Here is a 17,940-nt window from a genome sequence, read left to right as displayed (position 1 = left end):
CTTCTGAGCGACTGTCTGCTTCCCCCTTTGATTTAGTTTAAAAGCTGTGCTATCTCTTTTTTAAAGGCTAGTGCCAGCAGCCTGGTTCCACTTTGGTTAAGGTGGAGCTCGTTCTTTCAGAAAAGCCCCCCCCCCCCTTCCCCAAAATGATACACAGTTCTTAACAAACCTAAAATCCTCTTCTTTGCACCATTGTCTCATCCACGCATTGAAACTCTGGAGCTCTGCAAGTGGAACGGGGAACATTTCTGGAGGTTCTGGATTTCAGCTTTCTACCTAAAAATCTAAATTTGGCTTTGAGAACCTCCCTCTTGCACTTTCCTATGTCACTGGAACCACATGTACCAAGACAGCCGGCTCCTCCCCAGCACTATCTAAAATCCTTAGGACTACAGAGAGGCTGAAGGTGAACACCTTGTATTGGTAGTGAGTGTACTTTATCACAAACCTGAGGAGCTTCCGATGCACAGGGTAAATGGGGATGTGTGTGTAAGCATCCTTTAGAATGACGGGGAGAATCATCTGATGGAAGTTCATCTTGAACCTCTCCCGCAGCAACAATTTGTTTAGTCTCCAGAAGTACTGAATTGGTCTTGGACCCCTTGACGTCGTGGTAATCAGGAAATACCTGAAGTAGAATCCCTGGTCACACTCCTGAGAAAGGACCGCCTTCTGCTAATGGAGCAACACTTCCAGCTGCACTTGTGCTGACTAACAGGCCGATGCAATACCAACGTGCTATAAACGTGCATCCAAACTGGACACACTTTTTTATAGAGCGTGCACAATCACCTCTCCTGGTCGCTTGATGAAATAGGAAAATGAGCCACCATGCTAAAAAGAATGTGCCAGGGATATATTGTGCATCTCTAGCATGTCCATGGCATTGGGCACCCAGGAGAAGTGACTGTGCATGGGTTAGAAAAACAGACGCTCAATTTTACAAGTGTCCATTTTCCTAACCTGTGCACAATCACATTTTTTTTTTAGGTTATTCCTTTTTTCGGTTCCTCCAACTTAATATCGTCACAATATTAAGTCGGAGGAACTACAGAAAAGCAGTATTTTCTGCTAAGTCTTGAGGAGCCCCAAAAGTTAACGCCAGCTCCGGGGCTGGTTTTAATTTTTGAAGGTATAAATGTGTGTGTCAGGCACTAGGGATGTGAATCGTTTTTGAACGATTAAAATTATCGTCAGATAATTTTAAAATCGTCCAAAATCGTTAGAGTGCACGATACAATACAAATGCCCCCGATTTATCGTCAGGGGCATTTGTATTGTATCGTTAAATAGGGCGCGGGAAAACTGACACACCAAAAAAACCCTAAAACCCACCCCGAACCTTTAAAACAAATCCCCCACCCTCCTGAACCCCCCCCAAAATGTTTTAAATTACCTGGGGTCCAGTGGGGGGGTCCCGACGCGATCTCCAGCTCTCTGGCCACGGCTGCGTTGAGAGAAATGGCGCCGGTGGCCCTTTGCCCTTATCATGTGACAGGGCAAAGGTAGCGCCGACGCCATTTTGGTTCCTGGTTCCCGACGTCACGCATGCAGGAGATCGCCCCTGGACCCCCGCTGGACCCCCAGGGACTTTTGGCCAGCTTGGGAGGCCTACTGACCCCCACAAGACTTGCCAAAAGTCCAGCGGGGGTCCAGGAGCGACCTCCTGCACGCGGGCCGTATTGCCAATCTTCAAAATGGCGCCGGCGCTACCTTTGCCCTCACTATGTCATACGGCGCACGTAAAGCCCCGGGACGCGCGTAAGTCCCGGGGCTTTCGAAATGGGGAGGGAGGGGGCGTGTCGGGGGCATTCCCGAAACGCCGCGGAATTTCGGGGGCATGCCGCGGCGTTTCGGGGGCGGGCCCGGGGGCATGGCGCCGGCCCGGGGGCATGGTCAAGGCCTCTGGACCACACCCCCGGGACCAGAGGACGGAGCGGGGCTGCCGGCGACGCGTGCAAAGTTAAGGGGGGGTTTAGATAGGGCCGGGGGGGGTGGATTAGGTAGGGGAAGGTGGGGGGAGGGCGAAGAAAAGTTCCCTCCGAGGCCGCTCCGAAATCGGAGCGGCCTCGGAGGGAACAGGCAGGCCGCGCTGGGCTCGGCGTGCGCAGGTTGCACAAATGTGCACCCCCTTGCGCGCGCCGACCCTGGATTTTATAAGATACGCGCGTAACTTATAAAATCTGGTGTACTTTTGTTCGCGCCAGTGGCGCGAACAAAAGTACCGGCGCACGTATTGTTTTAAAATCCGCCCCTATGCTTTTTGCATGTCGTAAGGTTTTTCCTTTTTGGTCTCAGTTGGGGTTACATTAGTAAAATCCTGTCCCTATCAGATAATATTTCCTTTTCTATTATTGTTCTTCGCTGTCAATACTATGAGGGGACTATCCCATGGAATTCTGGCAAACTTTGAAGTTTCTCTTGCTCTTGCATTGCAGGCTGTTTTAAGTAATTGGAAAGGTAACCACTGTCTCCATGTACATTTCTGATGGATAGATATGAAACTGCTGCCATGGGCAAACTTCAATGCAAAGCAAAATTCCAAGCTGTTTGGAAACCTGTATTGGATTTTTTGGCATTGTAACACTATTGTTTATGTATATTATCAATTTTATCTGCTGATCTGGATCATGAATAGCTTCCTTCTATAATTTGTGTTTTTTTTATGTTTCATTTCCTTTATAATCAATAAAGTGTTTGAAGACAAAAAAATGATATCCACTTTTAGGAGAGCCCGCTAAATAATGTCAAGTATACTGAAAGCAGTCAATCAAAAAAAGTATCAACAATCTTCCTGTGGAAAAACAAAACTGGCAAATAAAGAGAGAGAAAAAAGCACATCATCATGCACTTGAGCAATATTTCCGAGCCTAGAAACACTGGTGTAGTCTTATGTCTCTCAAAGGCAACAAGAGAAAAGAGAAAAAAAAAAGGAATGAATGGCTGCAGTATTCGAGGCTGTTGTGACGTTGATAATGTAATGTAACTGTGTACCTCAAACACCATAATAGGAAATACAATGAGGAAAACAGGTCAAAATTTGCAGCCAAGATCTACTACCTAGAGAAGGAAAGATAACAACAATCTCAATTTAAAAAATAAAGAAATAAAAAGTCTTACAGGAGCGTATGTCCCACACATCTCCTCTCAGGCTCTCCTAAATCAGGTGCCCTTTCTCCTCCTGCGCTATCACAAAACAACTGCACCATCTGGAGTCAGCCAATGTAAGCCAAGTGCCTGTGCCCCGGCATGCAAATGTCGCGAAACTCGAGACACGCCCAACTCTTCCAACGCCATCTGGACTCCATTTTATTTATTTATTTATTTATTTATTTATTTATTGTTTTTGTTATACCGAGTTTCATGATAGGCATCACATCAACCCGGTTTACAAATAACAAGGAGTGTAAAGTATAACGTAACGTAAAAAACAATATTTTCAATAAGAACCTTGAACTTTAAATACAGTGAATCAGAAAAAGGGAGAGGGAAAGTTACAAAAAACAAGGAAAATAAACTTGGGATGGAAGGGGAGAAATTTTGAATAAACAGAAGCAATAAAGCAATCCTCGATCATTAAAGACAAAAAAAAAAAAAGTAAAAAACATAAGGTTGTAGCAGTTCCAGGGTATTTCAGCTCAATTGCTCCATGAAGACCTCAACCTCTTTTTTTTTTATCATTTAGTAACTTGGTAATTCCATTGTGATTCACATGGAGTTTACTTCTGAGACCTGGGTTCGTGTCAGAGTCTCAGATGATGTCACCCATGCATTATGGCTAATTCATGCCTGCTTGTCGATGGAGAAATAAACATGCCCTCCCCTCAAAAAGATAGGTAGAAACACACCCACTCTCACACAGTTACACATATACGTACATATATTCCCATAAACACATGGGGACACATGTGGAAATAGTCAGACTCTCAGGAGCTACCATGTTGCCCGAAAGGTACACAAGCAAGTGCGTAAAAACATGCACACATGTGCACCCCCTCTTCCCAGAGTCTCGGTCACAATATGACAAGGTATAGTGATAGAGCTATCAGCAACTTGGCTAAAGTAAGTAGGGTTCTCCTACCCTACTTTATGTCAGTCTCCTACTTCTTTAAGTCGATGGCAGAATCCCCCATTGGGAACCAGGAGGTTGCAGGTTTACCCCAACTGGAAAAAACAGACCGTGACACCGGACAGTACACAGACAGCATGAAATCTCCACCTACACACTTGTGCATGTAGGATGCACAGTCATGCATGCATCTGAACAGAGTCACAGACTGGGGAGATAAGCGTCAAGGCATCTCCAGCAGCAGCCTCTTCATACTTACTCCACATCCCGTTTGCGGATTGTCTTCCCAGATGCCATGACTTCTGCTACTTTGGATACTATGGGATCATAGTTCATGCTGGCCACGGCAATCACCTCATCACTCCTGCAACAAAGATTAGAAGGAAACCACAGACAGTGAGACAGCAGGGCACACCACTCTGTGTTGCACACCTGTCTCCCTATATCGAGGAGACACAGAGTGGGAGTCAGCAGCTAGGGGTGACAACATGGCCAATATCCCTGAGGCTGTCTGGTCTCCTAATTTAGGATGTTTCTTAGCGACTCCAACATATTGTACAGATAATAAATCAAGTCAAAGGCACCCACCTGATGAGAGGCATCCAGTCAGAAAGACCAGTGGGCACCCAGCCAACCAGAAGCACCCATTCAATGGGCTTCAATTCCCTGAATATCAAGGTGTCAGTCACTGTTTCAACATTGTAGGACAGCTCTCATTTACAATTTTAGGGGTGCTAGGAGTTCTTGTAGATCTATAAGGGTAGTTGATTCCTTGCCATAATACAGAAGCTGGGTTTGTGAGGCAGAATTCCTGGCACTGTTTCATTTGGATGTGCAGGGCACAGGATCTGACTATTCAATGAAAGAGCAGGAATCTGATCCCCCTGGAGGATCCTTCTCTGACAGTACTGTAAACTTGTAGCCATAGGAATGTCTGGGCTGGGAGATTAACTGCCTCATAGCAGAAGGTGTCCCACCAATGAATACATAAAATCTAGTTAAAGTACAATACTGGGCACATGGTGGCTGAGAGCTACTCCTACTGATAAGAACATAAGAACATAAGATATGCCATACTGGGTCAGATCAAGGGTCTATCAAGTCCAGCATCCTGTGTCCAACAGTAGCCAATCCAAGTCACAAGTACCTGGCAAGTACCCAAACATTAAATAAATCCCAAGCTACTATTTCTTATTAATTAATAGCAGTTTATGGACTTAAGAACATAAGATATGCCATACTGGTTCAGAGCAAGTGTCCATCAAGCCCTGTAACCTGTGTCCAACAATGGCCAATCCAAGTCACAAGTACCTGGCAAGTACCCAAATATTAACAAGTCGATTTTCAAAGGACCACGCGTGTAAAAAGCGGGAGTTATGTGCTTGTCTGGACCTTGCACGTGCTGTGCGCATTTTAGAATGGGCCCAGCCACGCACGTAACCCCCGCTTTTTCTGCGCAGAAGTGCTGGGCTCGGAAAAAGGGGCGGGCTGGGTGGCATGGTCTGGGTGGGGAGGGGCGGGCTGGGGGGGGGGGGGCAGGCCAGGACAGCTCCAATAGCCGCTGTCCCAGGGAAGCACACGCCAGCAGCCAGCTGGCGTGCGGAATCTACTGCTGCTCAACAGAAGCAGCAAGGTAAAAAATAAAAAAAAAATGTAAGAGTTAGGTAGGGGGTAGAGGGAGGGGAGGAGAAGAGGTAGGAAGTGTAGGGTTAGGCATAAGAAAGTTCCCTCCCAGTCCTCTCCTTCATTGGAGCGGACTGGGAGGGAACTGGGGAGGCCTGATTGTGTCACCGCGTGTGGGCTTTTAAAATCCCCCTCCGTGCACGGAGGCCATCCACCCACACATGTGCACATGGATATCGTATTTTATAACACGCACATGCCGACGCACACATTTTATAAAATAGCTGTAACCATGTGCACGAGCCGGGTCTTAAAATTGACCCCTAAATGAATAGATCCCAAGCTACTAATCCTTATTAATTAATAGCAGTTTATGGACTTCTGCTCTGGGAACTTATCCACATCTTTTTTAAACCCAGCTACACTAAGTGCCATAACCACATCCTCTGGCAATGAATTCCAGAGCTTAATTATGCGTTGAGTGAAAAAGAATTGTCTCCGATTTGTTTTAAATCAGCTACTTGATAACTGCATGGAGTGACCCCTAGTCCTTGTATTATCCAAAAGAGTAAATAACTGATTCACACCATTTACCCTTGGGAGTAAGCAACATGAAATATATCTACGTTTCGGGATTGGCCGGGTACTTGTGACCTGGACTGGCCAATAGACCTTGGTCTGACCCATCATGGAATTTATGTTCTTATGTACTAGTGTAAAGAGTAATTGTTGAATTAAAGAGCTTGCCCATCCCTCCGAACCCCTCTGATTGCGTTATAAAATGTAAGAGGACAGTATGGGATGTGTGAGTAGGGAGGCTAATTTTCAAACAGCCCCTATTTTCAAAGCAAACATATGCTTGTCATTTTGCTTTGAAAATACTTGAGTAATTTGCCAAGCATGCGCACACATTCGATCTGGGAAAGTTACACCTCCTCTTCAGAATGCATAACATGTGCATACTTTTTTAAAATAAGTGCTATCTCCCCCCGCAACTCTGCCCCTTGGAATGCCTCTGCTCATTGCAGGTAAAAGTGCACATATAATCAGTTTATGCTCAAACTTTTGTATGCACTCAGTCCTAAGCTGCTTTATTTAGTACAGCCATTTACATGCATAAAACTGTGGAAATGACTTTGAAAATGACCACCTTAATAATATAAAAATATGCTAGACTAATTCTCTGAAATTTAACATTTTCCTATCATATTCAGTTATATTTTATGAGAGATATGCTCTTGTTTTTCTGAAATTGTAATTTTCAATCTTTCGTAATAAAGAAATATTGAAAGGTAAAATAAAAGATGGGTATGATATCACAGAGCAGCTTTATCAGCCAATCACATAGCTGCACTTCTGAAACATGCAAGGTGTGGTGCTGGGGGCGGTTTCTAGCACCTCCGAAATATCCCAATAACACTCAGATGTCCTTAGTCACTAGGACTGACAGCAGGATAGGTTTTCCACCTCATGTCACTTGATATACACTACTTCAGTGTCATCAGCAGGAAAATGCAGGTTTCTTCCCCTGTTCCACTGATCTGCACCAATAACAAGTGAATTAAAATGAAGGAAAGGAAGTGCCGCTCAGAGACAAGGTGACAGCATAGCCAGAGCTCCCCTGAGACAACAAAGCCAACGCCTACACTCAACATGTTTCTCATTACATCTCCTGCAGTGCAGAAGGAGTGCTGAAAGCAGAACAGAAATTTCCCTCTGGGAGGAATTTAACCTGTTGACTTCTGATGGTACCAAACAAATATATCTGCTGGTAAAACCTCCTAAAATATTCTGCATGTTCCTAAAAGGAATCCTCTTAATCAGGTTCCCTGTCAATATAAGCTGTACACTGGCTAAGAAAGGGCAGGTCTCCTTCAAAATTACACCCACAAATTGCAGCCAGAGGAAAGGGCAGGTCTCCTTTAAGACTACACCCACTGATCCCAGCCTGAGGAAAGAGTCCTTTTCCTTCACGTCTACCCCTACTGATCCCAGCCTAAGGAAAGGACCGTTGCAGTGGCAGCTTGTGTGTATCTGCAGTGGTGCAATTGCTTTAGAGAATGGAAGAGCTAATCTGGTCTCCCTTGGGGCTAGCAAAACCTCAAGAGCACTTTCTCTTGTGGGGTGCATTGTCCAGGAGTGCTCGCTGAGTGGTTTAAAGTTTGGGGGAAGGAGTGGAACGTGAACCATGCTGGTCCATTGACCAACAAGATCATTCTTAGCTAGGGACTCGTAGGTATGACATCCTTGGTTGCTCCTATATTCAATCCCAGAATGAAGTGAACTGAGGGGCTGAGCAGAAGGGTGGAAAGCCATACCAAGTAGTGAAGATTGGGGAAGATTAAAACTGGGGAACACAATGGCAATAATGTTTGTCTCAATATCTACTTTTTGACTGAACAGCTACCACTGGGCAATTGTCTTGCAAAGCAGGAGAAAAAGTTAACTTTAAAAAGAAAGCAAGTTTGCTTCCCATGACCATTGTTCTTCATAAACAGCAGAATGAATTAGCCATGATATGTGGTGATGTCACCTGACGGCACTAAACAGACCCTTTTCTCTCAGTTCATGGAGCTTTTGCTCTACTGATGATGTGTGGGAGTCCCCACTCAGGTGTTGCTTGTGAGCACCTCAGTTAATTTTAGAGCTAAATCTAGCTAGGGTGAGCATTTAGCATGGATAATTCATCCTGCTGTCTACAGAGAACACTGTTCATGCTAAGCAAACTTGCTTTCTACAATGACCAGTAGTGCTGAATTAGCCATGACATGTGGGGAGTCCAAAGGTGAAGTTTGCAGTGGAGCATTAACTGAATAAGCAACCTGGATACTACCATACAGAATAGATAACTGGGTGAACAGGCTGCACAAAAATGCTTGTCCAAATTTACTGTCATTCTTTGTCTGATAGATTATCCAGACAGTAATAGGACATAAAGGTAAACACTGATAATCATCTTACAGCTTTGGAAATGTCTTAAAGATATACGACTCGCAGATGAACCACTGATGCAGCCATGGCTCTCTCTTGATGAGCCTGAACTGAGTCTGTAATCTGGAGGCCAGTTAGTGCATAACAATGTGCAATGTAGTCTACTAGCCAATTAGACAAAGTGCATTTCATGACTGCTATGCCCAGTTGGTTAGGATCATAAGAGTCAAATAGTTGTGAGGTCTGACGATGTGGCTGAGTTTTTTCCTGTAATAAGACAAAGCTCTTTTATAGTCCAGACTTTTTCACCTTCACGTGCATGTGGTTTTGGAAAGAATGCAGGAAACATGATGGCTTGATTTATATGAAAAGCCAAGACCACTTTTGGTAGTAACTTTGGGTGGGTGCGGAGCATCACTCTGTTGTAAAAGAATTGCATATAAGGAGAGTAATAGACCAAAGCCTGAAGTTCACTGACTCTTCTGGCTGATGTGATCCCTACAAGGAATAGTGCTTTCCATGTGGGAAACGTCAGAGAAGCAGACTCCAGTGGTTTAAAGGGTGGCTCTGTAAATTGAGCTAGAACCACATTAAGATCCCATGGGACAGGTGGTTTTGCCACCGGAGGTTTAGTATGCCATAAACCTGTCATAAACTTTGACATGAAAGGATCAGTGGAGATAAGTTTACCATCAACCTGAACATGGTAGACTGCTATGGTACGGAGATGAATCTTCATTGCTGAGGTGCTGAGACTGGAGGGGGAAAGAAAGAGCAAGTGAGCGATATTGCAGAGGGATTAGAAGGTAAAATTTGTCTTTTTGCGGATGACACTAAGATCTGCAACAGAGTGACCACACCTGAAGGAGTAAAGAGAATGAGAAGTGACCTAGAGAAACTTGGGATGTGATCGAAGGTTTGGCAGTTGAGATTCAATGCCAAGAAATGCAGAGTCATGCTTTTGGGGGTACGGAAATCTGAAGGAGTTGTATGTGATGGTGGATAAAAGACTGATGAGCACCAACTGAGAGAGATCTCGAGGTGATAGTGTCTGATGATCAGAAGGTGGCAAAACAATGCGACAAGGTGATAGCTAAGGCAAGGGGGATGCATTAAAAAAGAGGCATAACCAGCAGGAAAAGGAGGTGATAATGCCACTGTACAGATCCTTGGTGAAGTCTCATCTGGAATACTGTGTTCAGTTCAGGAGATCTCATCTCACAAAAAGATAAGAAAAGAATGGAAGTGATCCAGAGAAGAGTGACCAAAATGGTGTGGAGGTCTATACGGCAAACCATATGATATATGAGAATTGACAGGGATACAGACTTTCCAATACCTGAAAGGAATTAATGATGCACAAAAATCACATCTTTCCAGTGGAAAGGAAGTGGCAAAACTAGGGTTCACAATATGAAACTCCAAGGGGGAAGACTCAGGAGCAATGTCAAGAAATATTTCTTCATGGAAATAGCAGCTAGGGCAAGAGTACATTGTACAAATCTCATCTTTGTGTACCTTTCCTCATTCCAAATCACATCAAATCTTCATTGATGTGTACTGTGCTGTTCGTACCACTGACTGTGCATGTAAAACTGCACCCCCCCCAAACCTAGCACACCACCAAAAGCTCACCTCGAGTTACCAGTTGACCTTCCTACAGTGGTATAATAATATGAGTGCCACCCCAGAGGTGCTTTCTCTCTCCCCCCTTCAATTGTTGGTGGTAACTGGGATTGGTAATGAAATGGTTAAGCTGACAGTACTCCAATCATCTGGCACTTTCTCAGGGAGGGCAGGAATCAGTACCTCGTGTAGCAGTCAGCAGGTTAATGCCTCCCTCACACAGGAAAGGAAGGAAGAGACATAAAGTGAGGATATTGGATAGGACACTCCTTCAATAGAGCTGCCACCTCAGCTAAGAAAACTCTGCCCAGTTTTAGAGATTTGTGATGTAATACTACCCTTTTACCAGATGCAAAACCAGAAGCGTGGCTTGTAGCCCTACCAGCTTGTGCTCTTGTTTGTAAAGATCTCAGAAGTATAGAAGTGTTGTTTAGTTGTGTTTATATTGCCTAATATCAACTCAAGTTGTTTTATTTTTACTGTTTTATTGTAAATTGCATTGATTTTCTAAAGTAAAAAATGTCGATTAAACAAATTTAATAAATAATTATAAGGTCTAGTCAGTACTCTGATGGAAGACTAGTTGCCAGTTCAACCCAAGTCACTTTCTTCTAATCCCATACTGTGTGAATTCTGGATTATGGTGTAAGGCTCACCTATCCTACTGAAGGTGCTTTTTTATGGAAAGGCCCTGAATTAAAGATCTGTCCATTATGCCAGGGCACTTTCACAAGAGTCAAAGCATTAATCCCTGTGTTGGGATCTCTGCTTTCTTGCTCCTGCCAAAATTCTCCCTGGAATATGAACCCAATGAGGTCCATATTCAACAGTAGTGCGACTCGGCTAGTTAGCTGGATAAATGTATCCAGCTAACTAGTGCTGTGTGATCAGCTCACTATCTTAAAGTTAGCTGGATAAACTTATACGGGCCAACCAGATTTAGCCGGAAAAGTCTGAATATTGGAGTTAAATGGACAACTTATCCAGCTAACTCAATTCCCAGTTACACCCTTGGAACACCCATAACTGTTACGTTTCATGGTTTGCGGGCAGGCTCCTTCCTATGCCAGTCCTCCTTGCCGTGGTCTGGCCTGGCAGTCTCTATAGGCTTGTGCCATCTTAAAGGGCCAGAGGCAGGAAACTGGGTTTGGTGCCTGCTGATGACATCACCCGCTCTGGGCATAAAAGGCCACTGCAGATTCCCAGCAAATAACTTAGCAACAGGTCACCTGCATATTGTGTGAGGTGCTGCTTCCTGACTCCTGTGCCTGCCTCATCTCTCCAGCCCATCCTGCTTTGTTTCTCCAGTCCAGCCTGCATCATCTTATCTAGCTCTTGCCTCCCTGCCTGCCCTACTGTGTCAGTACTTCTTCCTGTCTCCTAAGCCTGCCCTTGGAGTGACTTCTAGATCTGATCCTAGCCCAGACTTTGAGCACTCTTGTTCGCTGCCTGCCCTTGACCCTTGCCTGGATACTGACCACTCTTGCCTGCTGCCTGCCACTGACCCTTGTCTGGACACTTGTCTGTACCAGCCCCCGGAACCCAAGGGTTCAACCCAAGGAGAAAGTGGTTGGTATAGATGAAGCTCCTGAACCGTCTTTTCCTTGTGCAGCCACCAGTTGGTAAGGGCCTATGGAGCTGTCCCCATAGGCTGAGTCAACCTTACCATAGCAGCAAGTGTCCACATATCTTGCAGTTTGCTAAGGCCATGGATCCAAGGGTCTTGACCTCACTCCAGGCTGTACCTGGTCTGGCTCAACATGTCCAAGAACAGCAAAGGGTTCTGAACTAAGTAACTGCAGTACTGGAGAAGTTCACACACCACATGGATGCCTTGATCCCAGCACTGGTTCCACCTCCAGTGGCTTGACCTCCCACTAGCTCAGCTCCTTGCACAATCTCGATATCAGGATTATCCCAAGGTATGCCATGACTTCAAACAATGCCACATGCATTTCGAGCTGCAGTTCACTTTCTTCCCTACCAACTGGTCTAAGGTGATCTACATCTTGTTGCTGCTGGGTGGCATTGCAATGGCCTGGGCATTTCCTCTATGGGAGAGTGATGACCCTCTACTCTAGAGCTTGATTTCCTCCAGCAGTTCAGACTTATATTCGAAGAACTGGTTTGAGCTTCTTCGTTGGCCACAGATATCTTCCAGATTTGGTAGGGTTCCCGATCCCTTGGGGAATATACAGTAGAGTTTCGGACACTCACCTCCGAACTTCACTGGCGAGAAGATAGTCTCACCGCCATCTTCTGGCAAGGTTTCTTCAGCAGAATCAAAGATGAACTGGTCAGGCAAGATGATCCTCTCTCATTGGATGCCTTGATATCCCTGGCTGGCCATATTGATTGCCATTTTCAAGAAAGAGCTCTGGAAACTAAGGGCACTCTGGCGGCATTGGCTCTGTGTTTTCAGCATCCTCTTATTCCGACTTGTTCTCCTGACTCCAGGGCTCCAGAGGAACCCATGCAGCTGGGCAGAATCAAACTTTCCCCAGAGGAAAAGCTTCAATGATGGCAGTTGGGCCTATGTTTATATTGTGCCAGTTGTGGGCTCATGGCATCCCAATGCCCAGAGAAGTCAAGAAACTTCCATCCTAGGCTTGACCAGGAAGGAAACCCTGAGCTGTACACTGTCCTTCCATCAATTGCTGGTTCCTATTGAAATCTCCACTGAAAATGGTCAGTTCCATATGGAAGCATTTCTAGATTCTGGAGTAGGCAGGAACTTTATTGATCATACCAGTACTGGATTCCGACTATCAGACTGGATCATCCAGTAACTATTTCCTCAGTCTATAGGCAGCCCTTCCCAGGCCAGCTCACCGAAATAATGGATTCACTTTCTCTTTGCACTAGCCTTCTCCACCAGGAAACCATCTCTCTCCATGTGCTCCCTCAAGCCATGAACACGGTCACTCTGGGATTACCCTGACTATGTCAGCACCAGCTGGATATCAAGTGGGATTCCCTGTAACTGGCATGATGAAGTCCCACATGCTTCACTTATCTCACTACTGTTCCACTTCCACCTAGAATGAAACTTGCACCCGCTGTACCTGGACTCCCACCACAGTAAGCGGATTTTTCTAAACAATGGGCAGAGATGCTACCCACAGCATCGCTCCTACAATTGCGGCATTGATCTCCTTCCAGACAAGGTGCCCCCATGGGGAAGGGTCTACCTGTTACCAGCCTCAGAAACTGAGGCTATAAGTCTATACATTAAAGAGAATTTGGCAAGGGGCTTTATTTGTCCATCCTCTTCCCCCTCTGGAATGGGTTTTTTCTTTATTGGAAAGAAGGATGGTAGCATCTAGCCCTCTATTGACCACAGAGTTCTCAAAGCTATTACGAAAAAGAATCAGTACCCATTACCTTTGATCTCAGAACTTTTTGACTGCTTACAGGGAGCTAAGGTCTTCACCAAGTTGGATTTACGGGGAGCTTATAATCTCATTTGCATCAGAGAAGGTGACAAATGGAAAACCACATTCAATACACGCGATAGACACTAGGAATACCTTGTCATGCCATTTGGATTCTGCAGTGCCCCAGCTGTATTTCAGAATATGGTAAATGAGATTTTCCAGGATCTTCTGTACTCCCATGTGGTCATATAGCTCAATGACATACTCATCTACTCCCAGTCTGGACTCCCATCGAGAGCATGTTAGACAGGTTCTACAATGCTTCAGAGAACATCATCTGTACGAGAAACTCAAGAAATGTCTCTTTGAGCAGGAGCAGCTTCCCTTCCTGGGATATATCATTTCTTGAACTGGCTTTCATATGGATCCTGCTAGACAGAAGGCCATCTTAAACTGGCCCCAGCGGCTGGTCTTTGGGCATTACAGCATTTCTTAGGATTCGCCAACTATTACTGCAAATTCATTCCTGGGTACTCTATTCTTGTTGCGCCACTCACCATCTTGACCAGGAAGGGCACTGATACCCAATGTTGGACTACAGATGCTATTGATGCCTTCCAGGCTCTCAAGCAATCCTTCTCTCAAGAACCTTGTCTTTGACATCCAGACCCTGATCGCCTCTTCATCCTGGAGATAAATGCCTCCCCAGTGACCAAGGGAGCCTCTTGCCATGTTCCTTCTTCTCTAAAATGTTTGCCCCAGCAGAGAGGAATTACATGATTGGGGACCACAAACTCCTCACAGTGAAACTGGCATTGGAAGAGTGATGGCACTTCTTAGAGGGGAGCCAAATATCAGATCATGATCTACACTGACCACAAGAATGTAGAATACCTGCAACAGAAGCAACAGCTCAATCCCAGACAGGCTCACTTGTCCCCCTTCTTTAACCAGTTTGATTTCTATCTCCACCACTGACCAGCAGCAAAAAATCAGAAAGCAGATGCCCTCTTCCGCTCCTTTCTAACAGTAGACATAATAGAGACCCCTCGACACATCACTGACCCTGTGAAAGTCGTGGTTGCTACCACTACAGTTCTGCCTGGGAAGATGGTAGTACCCAAATGTCTGTGAGACAAAGTGTTATAATGGGCTCACCATTCTCACCTGGCAGAACATCCTTGAATAGTCCATATCCTTGAGCTCCTCCAATGCCACTATTGGTGGCCTCAAGTGAAGGTGGATGTAAAAAGTTATGTGGAGTCCTGTCCTGTTTGTGTGCAGCATAAACCTACTTGTGGCCGACCCTGGGGGCTGTTACATCTGTTTACAGATTTTATTGTGGACCTCCCTCTCTCACATGGCTCCATTGCAAAATGGGTAGCTCTCCATGGCATGCCTTCTGCTCCCGAGTTAGCATGCTTCTTCGTCTAACATGTTTTCAGATTACATGGATTACTCTCTCATATCCTGTCTAACAGAGGCGTCCAATTCAGAGCCCAATATTGGAAGGGTCTGTGCCAAAAATTCAGCATCACCTTGGACTTCCCCACAGCTTATCACCCTCAAGAGAGAATCAACCAGATCCTCAAAATCTTCCTCCAGCTGTATGTCAATGAAAGACAGGATGACTAGGCCATCCTGCTGCCCTGGGCTAAGTTCTCACACAACAACCACATTAGTAGTGCCATCGGATATTCCCTATTTCAGGTTGTTTACAACAAGCATCCACAAGTTCCTCTGTCACTCCATCTCTCAATGGTATCCCCGGCAGCCCAATTTACAGCCCAGGAACTCCGTGGGTACACATTAACCAACTAATCTCCAAAGCCTCAACTCAAGCCAAGAAACATGCTGACATCAAACGCAACACCTACGCTGCATCCCTTCACTCAGGCTGACATCTCGATTTATAGGACCTTTCCTGGTCTTGTGTCAAATTGGATCAGTAAATTATCAACTCAAACTTCCTGCCACTTTGAGGATAGACAATGTATTCCATGTGTCCCTATTGAAACCATTAATTCTGTCCTGGCCATTTCAATGGCATTCCAAACCTGCAGACGATTCTTTGGAAGAAGATACATACTGTGAGGTTCAGGAAATTTTAGATTCTCACAGACAAGGCAATAGACTGGAATACCTCATTGCTTGGAAGCATTACAGACCGGAAGAGAACTCTTGGGAGCCAGGAGCTAATCTCAAGGTACCTTTACTGGTAAAAGTATTCCACTGTCAATTTTCTTCAAAGCCTAAGCCTGGGACCTTCACGAGGGGGCTTAAGAAAGGGGTACTGTTATGTTTCATGGCTCATAGGCAGGCCCCATGAGCCATGGCACTCACTCTGATACCGCATGACACAAACAGGCCCCAGCTCAGATGATCCATCCAATGCCGTTCCTCCTTGCCATGCTCCAGCCCCTCCCAGCAATCTCCTTTGGTGCATACAGCAGTGACACATCTTAAAGGGCCAGAGGTGGAAAACCGAGCTTCTATGTCTGCTGATGACATCATCCACTCTGGGCATAAAAGGCCACCGCAGTCTCCCAGCAGATGCCTCAGCAATGGGTCGCCTGCATCTTGTGTGTAGTGTAAGTTGCTGCTTCTTGACTCCTGCATTCCTGTCTCGTCTCTCCAGTCCAGCTCTCCTCATCTCTTCAGCCCAGCCTACCTCGTCTCTCATCCCATCCTGACTCGCACCTCTAGCCTAGCCTGCCTCATCTTATCTAGTCCTTGCCTCCTTGCCTGCGCTGCTGTATCAGTCTTTCTTCCTGTCTCCTAGGCCTGCCCTCAGACTGACTTCTGGATCTGACCCTAGCCTGGATTTTGTTCACACTTGTTCGATGCCTGCCCTTGATCCTTGCCTGGATACTGACCACTCTTACCTGCTGCCTGCCACTGACCCTTGCCTGGACATTGACCCTTCTAGCTTGTTGTCCACCTCTGACCCTAGCCTGGCTCTGGACCTTTGCCTATGCCACTACTATAGAGACTCTCGCCTAAAATGTGCCAGCCCCCGGAACCTAAGGGTTCAACTCAAGGGAAAGGAGTAAATATAGGTGAAGTTCCTGAAATGTCTTTTCTTTGCATAGCGCTGCCAGCTGTTGGTAAGGGCCTAAAGGGCCTTCATAGTTATCTGGCTGAATGCTTTTGAATATGGATCTTAATGTGACGCCTTTCTTTTTCATGTACCCTTTGTTAATTAAGTCTAAAGTAGTAGTTCTGAACCCCAGACCCCAGAACTCACAAACCAGTCTAGGTTTCTGGATATCCAGATAGAATATGCATGAGGCATATTTGCATGTACTGTCTGTATTGCAGTGTTTCCCAATCTTTTCCTGGAGGAACAATAACCAGTCAGATTTTCAAGATATCCAAAATGAATATGCATGAGATGGATTTGCATAAACTGGAGACCCAGGGTATGCAAATCTATACAACAGACTGCTCTATTTTATGCAAATTTCACACATATTCATTGTGGATAATCTGAAAACCAGGCTGTTTAGTGGAGCTCCAAAGACGGGTTGAGAACCATTGAAGAACATATGTATAACATCACCATTGAAGAACTATATGTATGACATCACAAAATTAACTCCAATCAGATTACAACTCTCAGCACCAAAGGCCAGGCTAGCATGATCACTAATTATTAGTCAGGAGGCAGCTCTAGTGTCCGGCATGTGTAAGACCCCGGAGATGATTATCCTACACCAAAGAATTATCTGTACGGACACATTACCTCCACAGGTCTACGCATGTTGTTATCCTATTATAGGAAAAGAACCTTCGCTTGGGCCTCCTAAACAGCAAAATAATACAGACATATTTCCTTTTAAAGGTATGTGAGCACAGACTGTAGGAAAAGATGCTCTCAGACAAGCTATGCTCATGTCATCTAGCATTATTATCCTTACAATGCACATCTAATCAGTGGATGAGTAGATCAGAAGTTATGTGCAATGAGGAGGACCCAGTTCATGAAAGCCTGCCATGGAACCGGCCACCTGGGCCTCACTGGGAAAGCACTGACTGAAGCATAGACCCTTACTGTGCAGAAGAAATTGGACATTTTCATTCCTCATTCTTCTCTTAAATTTGCCTCAGAAGAAATTTTGCATGTTGGTAGCTCTGCTTTTAGCTCATTTTGTAGACCCAATGCTGACAAACCAAGTCCATCTCATCATGAGATCTCAGCCCAGTTCTGTTTTTTCGTCCCCCATCTCATTGTCTGCGAGAATGGAAAATCCAGGCCTAAGTTAGCCGGATGCTGCAGTGCGAGGCAGGGAATGTAGAAGGTGAGAAACCACT

The 17,940-nt window shown here is 45.3% G+C and overlaps 1 protein-coding gene across 4 annotated transcripts in view; it reads right to left on the bottom strand.

Annotated features, from left to right (window-relative positions):
- Positions 1–17,940, bottom strand: part of AIFM3 (apoptosis inducing factor mitochondria associated 3) — a 128,748-nt gene that overhangs the window by 14,930 nt on the left and 95,878 nt on the right. Inside the window, exons 18-20 of one of the 4 annotated variants that reach the window (XM_029571694.1) lie at positions 17,372–17,431; positions 4,329–4,433; positions 4,082–4,164 (exon numbers count right to left, since the gene is read on the bottom strand). In XM_029571694.1, the coding sequence (XP_029427554.1) occupies positions 4,101–4,164; positions 4,329–4,433; positions 17,372–17,431 (229 nt within the window). In that variant the 3' untranslated portion in view covers positions 4,082–4,100. The remainder of the gene's footprint in view (positions 1–4,081; positions 4,165–4,328; positions 4,434–17,371; positions 17,432–17,940) is intronic. The other 3 variants (XM_029571696.1, XM_029571695.1, XM_029571697.1) reach the window with 3 other exon arrangements.

The sequence above is a fragment of the Rhinatrema bivittatum genome, chromosome 11 (genome assembly GCF_901001135.1).
Source record: "Rhinatrema bivittatum chromosome 11, aRhiBiv1.1, whole genome shotgun sequence".
NCBI classification, from domain to species: Eukaryota; Metazoa; Chordata; class Amphibia; order Gymnophiona; family Rhinatrematidae; genus Rhinatrema; species Rhinatrema bivittatum.
This window is presented reverse-complemented; position numbering and strand designations above follow the sequence as displayed.